This window comes from Lepidochelys olivacea, assembly GCF_965140295.1.
Source record: "Lepidochelys olivacea isolate rLepOli2 genome assembly, chromosome: 1".
Classification (NCBI taxonomy): Eukaryota; Metazoa; Chordata; order Testudines; family Cheloniidae; genus Lepidochelys; species Lepidochelys olivacea.
In genome coordinates, this window is record NC_140411.1 from 213131919 (window position 1) to 213145938 (window position 14020).

General features: G+C 46.7%; 1 protein-coding gene across 3 annotated transcripts; it reads right to left on the reverse strand.

Moving 5' to 3' along the window:
- Positions 1-462: 462 nt before the first annotated feature.
- On the reverse strand, positions 463-13983 carry CDCA3 (cell division cycle associated 3). 3 transcript variants are annotated; one of them, XM_084645180.1, is made up of 6 exons: positions 13756-13983; positions 13022-13201; positions 12592-12727; positions 11807-12091; positions 1587-1708; positions 463-922 (listed from the first exon to the last, which is right to left on the reverse strand). In XM_084645180.1, exons 2-6 carry the CDS (start codon positions 13139-13141, stop codon positions 779-781), a joined length of 807 nt encoding a protein of 268 aa, XP_084501306.1. In that variant the 5' UTR covers positions 13142-13201; positions 13756-13983; the 3' UTR covers positions 463-778. The 3 variants fall into 3 exon arrangements, with proteins under 3 accessions (XP_084501306.1, XP_084501307.1, XP_084501305.1); XM_084645181.1 differs by lacking the exon at positions 13756-13983 and adding an exon at positions 13692-13710; XM_084645179.1 differs by lacking the exon at positions 13756-13983 and adding an exon at positions 13510-13609.
- Positions 13984-14020: the final 37 nt, after the last annotated feature.

Sequence of the window (14020 nt, forward strand, 5' to 3'; positions counted from 1 at the left end):
TAGCTAAGAAAGGGCCTAACCACATGAGATGCCAGAGGCAGCAACAAAGCAGTTATGACCACACTTACAACAGAAACTACCATGCCAAAGAGACAACACCCAGCATGCAATGCTTAGGAGTGGAGGGGTACAACTCCCAGCATGCCATATTCTCATTCTAAAGTGAGGTACCCCCCTAGCCGCAGAACAGCTCTTAACCTTTGACTATAGCTCCCCATATGCAATATTTCTTCTCACTTCACTAGTGACTACCACTCTTAGCATGTCACAGACCCTGGCTCAAATGGCATATGCCATTGCATGCTGGAGATCAGTTTCTACTTCCCTTCAAGGTTGGTGGGGGATTCCTCCCATAAGAACCTAATTGTTTTGGGCCCAAGATTCAGCAACTGGACAGGCACTGGGCAAGGAGGTGACTGCTAGCCCTGGTAGGATGCAGCAAGACACTAGTGCAGCCAGATGGTCTTTAAAATGTGTTTATTTACCACATGCATGGGCTTATACATTGAGGCAGTGCAAGTGAGGTTTCAGAGACCAACAGCCACATAGCACAGAAACCTGTACATGAAAAGAGAGATGCATAAAATTAGGGGAGAGAAAAGGAACTACTGTTCATCCTCTCCCCCTGTAAAGGTTGGGTGAGAAGAAACTACAGGCCCAGGGTGTCCCTACCCAAAAGGGCAGGATCCTTTGTCCTTAGAAGGCTCCATTCCAGAAGCATAGATAGAAGAAAGGGTTATTGTCAGGAGTCCAAGGGAAAGCTGACCCCCCAAACCCTTTAATTCTCCACCAAGTGACAATGTTGATTCTCTTTGTTCAAGTTATTCCAGGCTCGGCCCCCTGATTTGAGGCTGCACCCTGGATCTGCTGCCACCTCCTTCCACTCCCTCGGGTTCTCTGACAGCGATGGGTGCCTCTTACCCTGGAGAGGAGAGAATATTACCAAGTGCAAAGGCAAGTTAGTCTGAAGTGTTCCTCTCTGGGGCTCTGGTGAGACCCTACATGGGATACTGCACCCAGCTCTAGGCCCCTCAGTCCTTTCAAGGTAGGCAGAGGTCAGAAATATGCAGGGGCCATGAGGTGAACAAACATTTTAAAATCCCTCTGGCTACATCTATGCCTTGATACACCCCACAGGGGCTAGTAAACACCTCCTTGCCAGGGTCTGGGAAGATTTTCAAAGAGGAAGGCATACCCAGCATAGCAAAGCCATGATATGGTGAGAGGTGTGAGGACCATCTGCAAGTGTCTGAGGAGGCTCAAACCTGGTGTGGGGGGAGAGTGGAGGCACAGCAGGTTATTTAGTGGGAGTTTAAGAGGATAAGACCAAAAAGGGAAAAGGAACTTAGAAACCAACTCTCAGCACTGAGGGGTCTGTGAGCCCGAGTCATCTCTCCAAAGAGACTGGAGCCCCATCGTTTGGGAAATTAGCATCCAGGAGTTCTGGGGAATGGGCCAGGCCTGGGGTGAAACAATTCTGAACTGAGGTCATGGGGTGTTTAGAACCTGAAGGAGCTCCATCCTCACTCTGCCCCTAATGGGGTCCTAATGCCTCATCCCACAAGACTCCCACTAAGACTCCTCACCTGGCGAGGAGTGAGAGTACTTGGGGAATTGTCGTCCTGTAGGATGCTGAGGGGAGAGCGCCCGGTACCACCAGAGGCTGCCAAGACTTTGTTGCTGGCCTTGCGTCTTGTGGGTTTGCCCCCTGGAGAGAAAGAAAGTCGCAATCAATAGCAGCTGCGCTTCAGTTAGAGGTTCAGCAATTTTATAGTCCCTTCTGCCCTTTATGATAATCTAGTCTGACCTCCTGCATAGCACAGGCCAGAGAATTTCAGCTAGTGACTTCTGCACCACCCAATGCCTTGTGAGTAAACTAAAGCATCTTATTTAAAAAGAGCTCAATCCTGTTTTAAAGGCTCAAATCCACCCCACACAGAGGTAAACTGGTCCAATGGCTCCCTAATCTCACTGTCATCTCCCACATCCTTTGTTACTCTCCCCACCTGAGGGCTATGGGGTCCCTCTGCCCTGTCACTGCCACCTGCTAGAGTTTCTCCCCCTGCTCATAAGCAAGGACACAGGTCCTGCCTCACATAGAGGAAACTCCTCTCCAAACTGCGCTCCCATATTACAGCCCCTTCACCTCTCACCCGTAGACATTCTCTTGAGCAAACTGCCATCTCTGGCTGAGGCACACCACAAACTGTGCCCCTCAACCCAGTAGCAGTTGGTTAACCTTACCAGTTAAATGCACTTCACTTAAAACTAGCAATGCTTTTTATCATGCATCTTTCTCCTTCTCTCCTACATCAGAACAGCCATACTGGGTCAGACCAAAGGCCCATCTAGCCCAATATTCTATCTTCCAACAGTGGCCAATGCCAGATGCCCCAGAGGAACTGAACATAACAGGCAGTCACTGAATGATCCATCCTCTGTCGCCCATTCCCAGCTTCTGGCAAACAGAGGCTAGGGACGCCATCCTTGTCCATCCTCACTAGTAGGCATTGATGGACAAGGGAACTTATCTAGTTCTGTTTTTAGAACCTCCAGGAACTTATCTAGTTCTGTTTTTAGCCCTGTTATAGTCTTGGCCTTCACAACATCCTCTGGCTAAGAGTTCCACAGGTTAACTGTGTGTTGTGTGAAAAAAATATTTCCTTTTGTTTTAAACCTGCTGCCTATTAATTTCATTTGGTGACCCCTAGTTCTTGTGTTATGAGTAAATAACACTTCCTTATTTACTTTCTCCACATCAGTCACGATCTTATAGACCTCTGTTATATCCTCCTTTAGTCTCTTTTCCAAGAGGAAAAGTCCCAGTCTTATTAATCCCTCCTCATATGGCAGCCGTTCCATACCCCTAATAATTTTTGTTGCCCTTTTTTGAACCTTTTCCAATTCCAATCTCTCTTTTTTGAGATGGGGCAACCACATCTGCACAAAGTATTTGAGATGTGGGCGTACCATGGATTTATATAGAAGCAATATGATATTTTCTGTCTTATCTATCCATGTTTCCCAACATTCTGTTAGCCTTTTTGACTGCCGCTGCACATTGAGTGGATATTTTCAGAGAACTATCCACAATGACTAAGATTTCTTTCTTGATTGGTAATAGCTAATTTAGACCCTATCATTTTATATGTATAGTTGGGATTATGTTTTCCAATGTGCATTATTTTGCATTTATCAATATTAAATTTCATCTGCCATTTTGTTGCCCAGTCACACAGTTTTGTGAATTCCCTTTGTAGCACTTCGCAGTCTGCTTTGGACTGAAGTCTAGTATCTTGATTAGTTCTGCAAATTTTGCCACCTCACTCTTTACCACCTTTTCCAGATCATTTATGAATATATTGAATAGGACTAGGTCCAGTACAGACTCTTGGGGGACACCACTATTTACCTCTCTCCATTTTGAAAACTGACCATTTATTTCTACCCTTTGTTTCCTATCTTTTAACCAGTTACTAATCCATGAGACTACCTTCCCTCTTATTCCATGACATCTTACTTTGTTTAAGAGCCTTTAGTGAGGGACCTTGTCAAAGGTTTTCTGAAAATTTAAGTACATTATATCCACTGGATCCCCTCGTCCACATGTTTGTTGACCCCCTCAAAGAATTCTAGTAGATTAGTAAAGGGAAATCATGCCTCACAAAAACCATGTTGACTCATCCCCAACAAATTATGTTCATCTAGGTGTCTGACAATTTTGTTCTTTACTGTCCAGTAACGCCTCACTTAATGTTGTAGTTATGTTTCTGAAAAATGCGATGTTAAGTGAAACGATGTTAAGCAAATCCAGTTTCCCCATAAGAATTAATGTAAATGGGGGGGGGGAAGGGTTAGGTTCCAGGGAATTTTTTTTTCCCCACCAGATAAAAGACTATTTTTTTATATATATATATATATATATATATATACACATACATACATACACACACACACACACACACACACACTATAAGTTTTAAAGAAACAATTTAATACTATACACAGCAATGATGATTATGAAGCATGGTTGAGGTGGTGGAGCCAGAGGGTGAAATATTTCCCAGGGAATGCCTTACTGCTAAATGATGAACTAGCACTCGACTGAGCCCTGAGTGGTTAACACATTGTTGTTAATGTAGCCTCACACTCTACAAGGCAGCACAAATGGAGGGAGGGGAGACAGCGTGGCAAACAGAGTCAGACACACACCCTATGAGAGGCTCATAGATTCATAAACTTTAAGGTCAGAAGGGACTATTATGATAGTCTAGTCTGACCTCCTACACACCGCAGGCCACAGAATCTCACCCACCGACCCCTGTAACAAACCTCTGAACTATGTCTGAGCTACTGAAGTCCTCAACTCGTAATTTAACGACTTCAAGGTGCAGAGAATCCTCCAACAAGTGACCCATGCCCCACGCTGCAGAGGAAGGCGAAAAACCCCCAGGGCCTCTGCCAATCTGCCCTGGAGGAAAATTCCTTCCCAGCTGCAAATATGGCGATCAGCTAAACCCTGAGCATGTGGGCAAGACTCACCAGCCAGACACCAGCCAGGAAAGAATTCTCTGTAGTAACTCAGATCCCACCTATCTAGTGTCCCATCACAGGCAATTGGGCATATTTACCACTAATAGTCAAAGATTGCCAAAATTAGGCTATTAGTTTATCCCATCACACCATCCCCTCCATAAACTTATCAAGCTTAGTCTTGAAGCCAGATAAGTCTTTTGCCTCCTTTGCTCCCCTTGGAAGGCTGTTCTAGAACTTCACTCCTCTGATGGTTAGAAACCTTCATCTAATTTCAAGTCTAAACTTCCTGATGGCCAGTTTATATCCATTTGTTCTTGTGTCCACGTTGGTACTGAGCTTAAATAATTCCTCCCCCTCCCTGGTATTTATCCCTTTGGTATATTTATATAGAGCAATCATATCTCCCCTCAGCCTTCTTTTGGTTAGGCTAAACAAGCCAAGCTCTTTGAGTCTCCTTCCATAGGACAGGTTTCAGAGTAGCAGCCATGTTAGTCTGTATCCGCAAAAAGAACAGGAGTACTTGTGGCACTTTAGAGACTGACAAATTATTTGAGCATAAGCTTTCATGGGCTACAGCCCACTTCATCGGATACATAGAATGGAACGTATAGTAAGAAGATATATACATACAGAGAACATGAAAAGGTGGAAGTAACTGTAAGAGGCTAATTAATTAAAGATGAGCTATTATCAGCAGGAGAAAAAAAATCTTTAGTGATAATCAAGATGGCCCATTTAGACAGTTGACAAGAAGGTGTGAGGATACTTAACATGGGGAAATAGATTTAATATGTGTAATGACCCAGCCACTCCCAGTCTCTATTCAAACCCAAGTTAATGGTATCTAGTTCGCATATTAATTCAAGCTCAGCAGTTTCTCGTTGGAGTCTGTTTTTGAAGCTTTTCTGTTGCAAAATTGCCACCTTTAAGTTTGTTACTGAGTGACCAGAGAGGTTGAAGTGTTCTCCTACCGGTTTTTGAATATTATGATTCCTGAGGTCAGATTTGCGTCCATTTATTCTTTTGAGTAGAGACTGTCCGGTTTGGTCAATGTATATGGCAGAGGGTCATTACTGGCACATGATGGCATATATCACATTGGTAGATGTGCAGGTACATGAGCCCCTGATGCATGGCTAATGTGATTAGGTCCTATGATGTCACTTGAATAAATATGTGGACAGAGTTGGCATCAGGCTTTGTTGCAAGGATAGGTTCCTGGGTTAGTTGTTTTTGTTGTGTGGTTGCTGGAGAGTATTTGCTTCAGGTTGCAGGGGCTGTCTGTAAGCGAGGACTGGTCTGTCTCCCAAGATCTGTGAGAGTGAGGGATCATTTTTCAGGATAGGTTGTAGATCTTTGATGATGCACTGGAAAGGTTTTAGTTGGGGGCTGAAGGTGACAGCTAGTGGCGTTCTATTATTTTCTTTGTTGGGCCTGTCCTGTAGTAGGTGACTTCTGGGTACTCTTCTGGCTCTGTCAATCTGTTTCCTCACTTCAGCAGGTGGGTACTGTAGTTTTAAGAATGCTTGATAGAGATCTTGTAGGTGTTTGTCTCTGTCTGAGGGGTTGGAGCAAATGCGGTTGTATCTTAGAGCTTGACTGTAGACAATGGATCGTGTGGTGTGTCCTGGATGGAAGCTGGAGGCATGGAGGCAAGTATAGCGGTCAGTAGGTTTCCAGTATAGGGTGGTGTTTATATGACCATCGCTTATTAGCACAGTAGCATCAAGGAAAAGGACAGTTTGTGTGGATTGGTCTAGGCTGAGGTTGATGGTGGGATGGAAATTGTTGAAATCATGGTGGAATTCCTCAAGGGCTTCTTTTTCATAAGACAGCTATTCCATTCCTCAGATCATCCTAGTAGCCCTTCTCTGTACCTGTTCCAGTTTGAATTCATCCTTCTTAAACATGGGACCAGAACTGCACACAATATTCCAGATGAGGTCTCATCAGTGCCTTGTATAACAGTACTAACACCTCCTTATCTCTACTGGAAATACCTCGCCTGATGCATCCAAAGACCGCATTAGCTTTTTTCACAGCCATATCACATTGGCAGCTCATAGTCATCCTGTGATCAACCAATACTCCAAGGTCCTTCTCCTCCTCTGTTACTTCCAAGTGATGCGTCCCCAGTTTATAACAAAAATTCTTGTTATTAATCCCTAAATGCATGACCTTTCACTTTTCACTATTAAATTTCATCCTATTACTATTACTCCAGTTTACAAGGTCATCCAGATCTTCTTGTAGGATATTCCGGTGCCTCTCTGTATTGGCAATACCTCCCAGCTTCGTGTCATCTGCAAACTTTATTAACACATTCCCACTTTTTGTGCCAAGGTCAGTAATAAAAAGATTAAATAAGATTGGTCCCAAAACCAATCCGAGGAACTCTGCTAGTAACCTCCTTCCAGCCTGGCAGTTCACCTTTCAGTATGACCCGTTGTAGTCTCCCCTTTAACCAGTTCCTTATCCACCTTTCAATTTTCATATTGATCCCCATCTCTTCCAATTTAGCTAATAATTCCCCCTGTGGAACTGTATCAAATGCCTTACTGAAATTGAAGTAAATCCACTGCGTTTCCTTTGTCAAAAAAAATCTGTTACCTTCTCAAAGGAGGAGATCAGGTCGGTTTGGCATGATCTACCTTTTGTAAAACCATGTTGTATTTTGTTCCAATTACCATTGATCTCAATGTCCTTAGCTTCTTTCTCCTTCAAGAATTTTTCCAAGACCTTGCATACTACAGATGTCAAACTAATAGACCTGTAGTTATCCGGATCACTTTTTTCCCTTTCTTAAAAATAGGAATGATGTTAACAATTCTCCAGTCATACGTTACAACCCCTAAGTTTACAGATTCATGACAAATTCTTGCTAATGGGCTTGCAATTTCATGTGCCAGTTCCTTTAATATTCTTGGATGAATATTATCTGGGCCCCCTGATTTAGTCCCATTAAGCTGTTAGAGTTTGGCTTCTACCTCGGATGTGGTAATATCTACCTCCATATCTCATTCCCATTTGTCAGCCTACCATTATCCCTAAGCTCCTCATTAAAGACTGAGGCAAAGTATTTGTTTAGATATTGGGCCATGCCTAAATTATCATTAACCTCCACTCCATCCTCAGTATTTAGCGGTCCCACTTCTTCTTTCTTTGTTTTCTTCTTATTTATATGGCTATGGAACCTTTTACTATTGGTTTTAATTCCCTTTGCAAGGTCCAACTCTCCATGGCTTTTGGGCCTCTCTCACTTTATACCTACATGTTCTGACCTCAATAAGGTAGCTTTCCTTGCTGATCCCTCCCATCTTCCACTCCTTGTAGGCTTTCTGTTTTTTCTTAAATCACCTCTCCAAGATGCTTGCTCATCCAGCTTGGTCTACAACTCCTGCCTATAAGTTTTTTCCCTTTTCTTGGGATGCAGGCTTTGGATAGTTTCTGCAACCTTGACTTGAAGTAATTCCAGGCCTCCTCCGCCTTTAGATCCACAAATTCTTCAGTCCAATCCACTTCCCTAACTAGTTTCCTTAATTTTTTAACATTAGCCCTTTTGAAATCAAAAACCCTAATCAGATTTATTTTTGTTTATCCTTCCATTTAGTTTGAACTGAATTAGCTCATGATCACTCGAACCAAGGTTGTCCCCTACAACCATTTCTTCTATGAGGTCCTCACTACTCACCAAAATCAAATCTAAAATGGCATCCCCTCTTGTTTGTTCAGCAACAACTTGGTGAAGGAGTCCATCAGCTATCGCATCCAGGAAAATCTGAGCCCTATTATGGTTACTAGCACTTGTCCTCCAGTCTGTATCTGGGAAGTTAAAATCTACCATGATCACACAATTCCCATTAGTATTTACTTTAATGTTTTTAATTAAGGGGTCTCTATCCATATCCAAATTGGATATCGGCGGTCTACAGCACAACCCAAGCACTATCCCAGGGGAGGCTCTAGTAGCTTTCTTCTCCATTGTGATTTTTGCCCAGACAGACACTGTCTTATCCATTCCATCACTTATTTCTTTGCAGTCTACCTCATCATTGATATACAATGCTACTCCACCACCTTTGCCTTTATTTCTGTCTTCCCTAAATAGCACATACCCTTCAATACCCGTATTCCAGTCATGACTACTATTCCACCGTGTTTCTGTTTACCCCTATATCTGGTTTCACTTCCTGCACCAATAGCTCTAGTTCCTCCATTTTGTTACCTAGGCTCCTCGCATTAGTATACAAACATCTTAATTTTTGCTGTGTCTTCTCTCACATTCTTTACCCTATTAGGCACAGACAGACATTCTACTGCCAATATCACCTATTAGACTGGTATCTACACTACCCTTCCTCCTTATGTCCATTCTCCTATCCATGGCTGTATCCTTTATTTCATTTTCTTCCCTCTCAATGTTAAAATCCGGTGTGGAGATTACCTGGACCTCTCCCAACCATCTCCCCCAGATTCCTAGTTTAAAGTTCTCTTAATCAGTTGTGCCAGACTCCAGCCATAAGTCCATTTCCCTCCCTACTCAGGTGAAGTCCATCCCGAGAGAACAGTCCTCTGTCCAGGAATGCTTCCCAGTGGCCAAACATCCCAAACCCCTCCTTATAGCACCACTGCCTGAGCCATCTGTTGATCATCATAATCTTGTCATACCTTTGTTGCCCTTCTCTAGGAACAGGCAGAATCCCACTGAAGATCACCTGAGCCTCGATTTCCTTAAGTGTCTTCCCCAGTCTGGCATAGTATCCCTTGATACGTTTCAGTGAGAATCTAGTAGTATCATTTGTTCCCACATGAAGGACAATCAGTGGATTCTTTCCCGTTAGGATCCTCTTCAGCCTCAGGTCCACATCCCGTATCTTAGCACCTGGCAGACAGCACACCCTTCTGTTCTTTGGATCAGCTCTGGTTACAGGCCTGTCTATTTCTTCTCAGTAAGGAGTCCCCAATCACGTAGTCCTGCCTTTTCCTGGTGATGGTGCGATTCTGCGGTCTATCCCTTGTTCCCTCTGGCTGCCAGGCTTCTTGATTCCTATTGTCCCTTGCAATTCTCTGCAATCCATCCTGTATCCTCCTGGGGCTCATTTTTGGTGTTGTTATCTCTATTGACTCTTCCCCTCTTCCTATAGGGCTAGCTGCTCTTTTCTTCCTTGCCCTCTCACCTTCAGTGACCACCTGCTGTGCCCCTTCTTAGTTTTCCAACTCCGCAAACCTGTTCCTGAGTTCTATTTCTCCTTCACTAGCCCGTCTTTTCCTCTGCCTGGTTCTCTTAGTCACATGTTTCCACTGTCCACTCTCCTCACCCAGCAGTTTCCCCTCAGAGTTCTTTGGTCCTGCTTCCATCTGCAAGTCTGAGCTTTTCCCTTCAGCCTCTCATGTCTTTGCTCCATCATCCGCTCGAACCCCCTTCTAAACTCGACCAGAGTTTCTACCTGCATCTCCAATCCTTGGATCTTTTCTTCCATCAGCTCTATCAGGTGGCACTTCATGCAGATGAAACTCTTTTCAGGTACCCCCTCCAGGATCATGTACATGCCACAGCTTCCACATCCAGTCATCCTCATTGTGTCTTCCACTACTTGGGTCACTACCACTGCTGCCTCTGTATCTGTCATAGCCTTCTCACTTAAGTCCTGTTAGACTGGGAAACACAAACCAAACCACCACCACCACAGCAAAATAAACCCCCAACGAGCACCAAAACACTGCCAGACCACCACACACTCCCTTCACTAGCCTGTCTGTTCCTCTGTCTGGCTCTCTTAGTCTTCCCCACAAACTCCCCTTGCAAACTCTCACTCAAACTCCCCTGTTTACAGCTCTGTTTGCTGGCTCCTGTGTGAGAGAGAGAGAGATGCGCATTGCCCCTTTAAGTGCGCTGACCCCACTCTAAGTACATTACCTTTTTAAGTAGATCAGCAAGTTGAGACAGCAGCTGCTGCCAGCAAGCTTCCTCCGTCCTGAGCCCTGTGCATAAGCATGCGGGGGCAGGAGGGAGGGGGACACACTGACCTTAGCCCCCCTTTCCCCAACACAGCAACCAGGAGAAGCTCCAAGGCAGAAGTCAGGAGCAGCACATGGCAGTAGTGGGAGGGACAGCTGAACTGCCGGTAATGGATAGCCTGCTGGGCGGCTGCCGCATAGGGAACTTGGGGGAGCTGATGGGGGCTGCTGGTCCACCCTGGTTTCAAGCCCCCACCAGCTAGCTCCAATAGGCTGCTTTTTCTGCAAGCAGTGAACAAAGCAGGCGGCTGTCAAACAACGTTATAAGGGAGCATTTTGCAACTTTAAATGAGCATGTTCTCTAATTGATCAACAACATTAACTGGGACAACGTTAAGTGAGGAGTTACTGTAGTTTCAACCAGTTTACCCAGCACTGAAGCCAGGCTTACTCCCATGTAATTACCAGGATCACCTCTGGAGCCCTTTTAAAAAATTGGCGTTACATCAGCTATCCTCAAGTCATTTGGAACAAAAGCTGATTTAAATGATAGGTTACAAGCCACAGTTAGTAGTTCTGCAATTTCACATTTAAGTTCCCTAAGAACTCTTGGATGAATACAATCTGGTCCTGATGACTTAACAGCCAATTAAAACATAACAGAGAGGGGCAGGCAGGGAATTAACAGCATGGGGCTGGTGGTGGGGAAAGGAGACAGTGGATGTGCTTCATCTGGAATATAAAGGGGTGGAAGGAAGCAGGGGTAGGGTGATGAAGACAGCAACCGGTGTCTGTAGGGCAGGGTGAGATGCACAAAAAACTGTTATGGAGAAGCAAACCAGAATGGCTCTGGGGATATGGCTGGTGTGGGTGGGGGAGTTGGGTCCTGAACCCATCTGTCTGTCCACATTTTCTCCCCTTTCAGAACTAGACTAAGACCCTGGGGTTTTCCACTCTTACACCTCTGCAAGACTGCACAATTCCAGCTGAACCTTAAACTCATTTCCTTGCCCACATGCAGGCTGTGAGGGGCACAGGGAGTAAGAGGGGGCCAATGCTGCTGCTTTCTAGGATTAACTCACTTTTCCTGAGGACACATGCAAACACACTACTCCCCATTATGACCTTTGAGGGAGATCCCTCTCACTTGTTCTAGACCCCCTCTTACCCCACACTGACACCCTCTCCACATCCTGGCCCCTCTCACCTCCTTAATCATATCCTCCATTGGGTGACCACAACAGAGACCCCTGTCAGTTCTCCAGAACGTCCAATCCCCACACCAGGGGAGGCCCCAAACCCATACACTTACCTGAGGTGCGGGGTGGGTCAGTGAAGTGAGCTGGTCTCATTACAGGCTGAGTACAAGTGTTGGAAGGTGGCTGTTTCTCCTCACCCCACATGGGGATCTTTTCCTGAGACGCATCCCTGGCAGAGCCTTCCCCCCGAAGGTTCTTTCCATTTGTCTCCTCCTCTGGAGCACAGGCAGCTCCAAGATTTGGTCCCTGGTCTAATGGCTCCTCCAGCAGTGACTCCTGCTCCATGGTCTCTGCCCCAAAGGCCTCACTGAGCTGCTTCACCAAACAATTTATGGTGTCTGGGGAGAAGGTGAGGATAAGACACCTTATCAGACCCAGGGGAGGGGGCAAGACCACACTTGAGTTAGTGTACTCAGCTCTGGACCCTTCAATCTCAGAAAGGTAGTGACAAACTGAAGTGTGCTCAGAGAAGAATTAAGAAATGCTCAGGGAGCCAGAGTGGTGAAATTCTGGTGGGAGACTTCAATAGCTAAGTTCACCCAGCTCAACAGAGCCAAGAATAAAGAAGATAAAACAAGAATCACCTGTAAATATCTAGAGGGCACAAAACCTGAGGGAATTGTGGTGGTTAGGAGGCAGTGTGTGAACAGGGTACACTGAACCAGGGAAAGGAGCTCAGGAACCATCCCCAGTCCTGAAGGATCTGGGAGTCTGGGGAGCAGTCTCCATAAGGGAAAGGCCCAGAGCCCCCAAGAAATGGAATGAAGACAATGATTCTGCTCGAAACCCTGATCTGCCCATACGACAAGCCACATTCCAAAAGAAAACATATACTTACCAGCCATCACAGCCTTCATAGGGGTGCGTGAGATACCGAGGGTTGGCGATCGAGGGTCCCAACTCTGGCTCTGTTCAGCTGCCGTCACCACTTCCTGGGGCTCAGCCAAGGGGCTTCTCTGAGGGGAGCTCTCCACCTGAAAAAGAGATGGAGTCGGGCACAAATGGACATAGCTCAGGCACTGTGACCAGAGCAGGGAGACAGATGCATAGTGGGCAAAGACAAAGCAGAACTGATGTTCAGATCCTTCTCAGATGAGCAGCAGAGGACTAGACAGGCCCACTGGTCTGGGTGAGACATACTGAGTGAGAGGGTCTGATTTGCAGGGGTAGGGAGCGGAAGGACTGGGTAAGGACACCAGACTGGACAGTCCTGTTTTTAGTCTGACTGGGGCTGGCACAGGCAGGATGAACCTGTGATCGCCTCTTACCTCAATGGGGGTCCTCAGGATCCCAGGTGTGGGGGACCGGGGGTCGCTGACGTGTGCCAGGTGCTTGTTGAGGAAGGGTTTCGAAGTGGGCGTAGCTGGGAAGCTCTCAGCAGCCCCCATGGCTGCTGGCAGCAGGAGCGGCGAGTCCTCCACGCCAGAGTCCGCCTTCAGCTGGGAGCCCTGAGGAAAATGGAAATACTGCGGAGTTAACCGCAGGCACCGCCCGCGGCAGCGACCCACCGACCCCTCCGCTGCTAAGCAGGGGAGCTGGAGGCGGCCCTCCGCCTGCTCAGGTGCTGGGCAGGGCTGGCTTCGCGCATCTCCCTTCACCACCCTGCGGCAGGGACGCCGGGCAGCAGCGCCCGGGCCTGACTCCGTCAGCCTCCCACCCCGCTAGCGCACACAGCCCGGGAACGGCTGACACTCCGCCGGCAGCTCCCCCGCGGGTCTCCAGCCCCAGCGCGCGGGAAGCGCCCGCCTAGCCTCACCTCGGGCCCAACCTCCGCCGCGATTCAAATCTCCCGCCCTCGCCGCGCCCCCATTGGCCCAGCCGTCTGTCTGCCGCTCCCTCCCTGGCGAAGGTGGAGGGCTCCCGCCCCCAATATACACCAGGCTTCCTATGACGTGCGCTCATTAGCCAATCTCCGTGCCAATCACTCCGTAATCCCACCTCTTAACCTCCCATTAGGGGGACAGCCAAACCCTTAGCGCAACATCATTCATAAAGACCGTACCTCCTCCCTCTCTGTTGCCTAGGCGCTGGAATTTAATTTTTTCCCCAATCTGATTGGCTATTTCCAGGCCTAGCCTTAATCATCTTCTATTGGCGGGGTCGTCAGGCTTCCGTGACTCATTGGCTTTCCCTTATTCGACAGGTATGGCTGTCCAACTCCCAGCGACTCCGCCCCAAGGGACTCTTGCGCTTGCATTGGCTGGAGGTTTAGACGTCTCTACCAGATTGGCCTAGGAGCCTGTCCGTATACAAAGGGCAATTTTGAT

Bases quoted from the DNA above. Each gene is read 5' to 3' on its own strand.
- CDCA3 (XM_084645180.1), bottom strand. From the start codon at position 13,141: ATGGGGGCTGCTGAGAGCTTCCCAGCTACGCCCACTTCGAAACCCTTC. The intron at 1,709-11,806 runs GTAAGTGTATGG...CTTTCTCTCCAG, and splicing joins TGACCCACCCCGCACCTCAG to GGGGCAAACCCACAAGACGC. The intron at 923-1,586 runs GTGAGGAGTCTT...TCTCCTCTCCAG, and splicing joins GTACTCTCACTCCTCGCCAG to GGTAAGAGGCACCCATCGCT.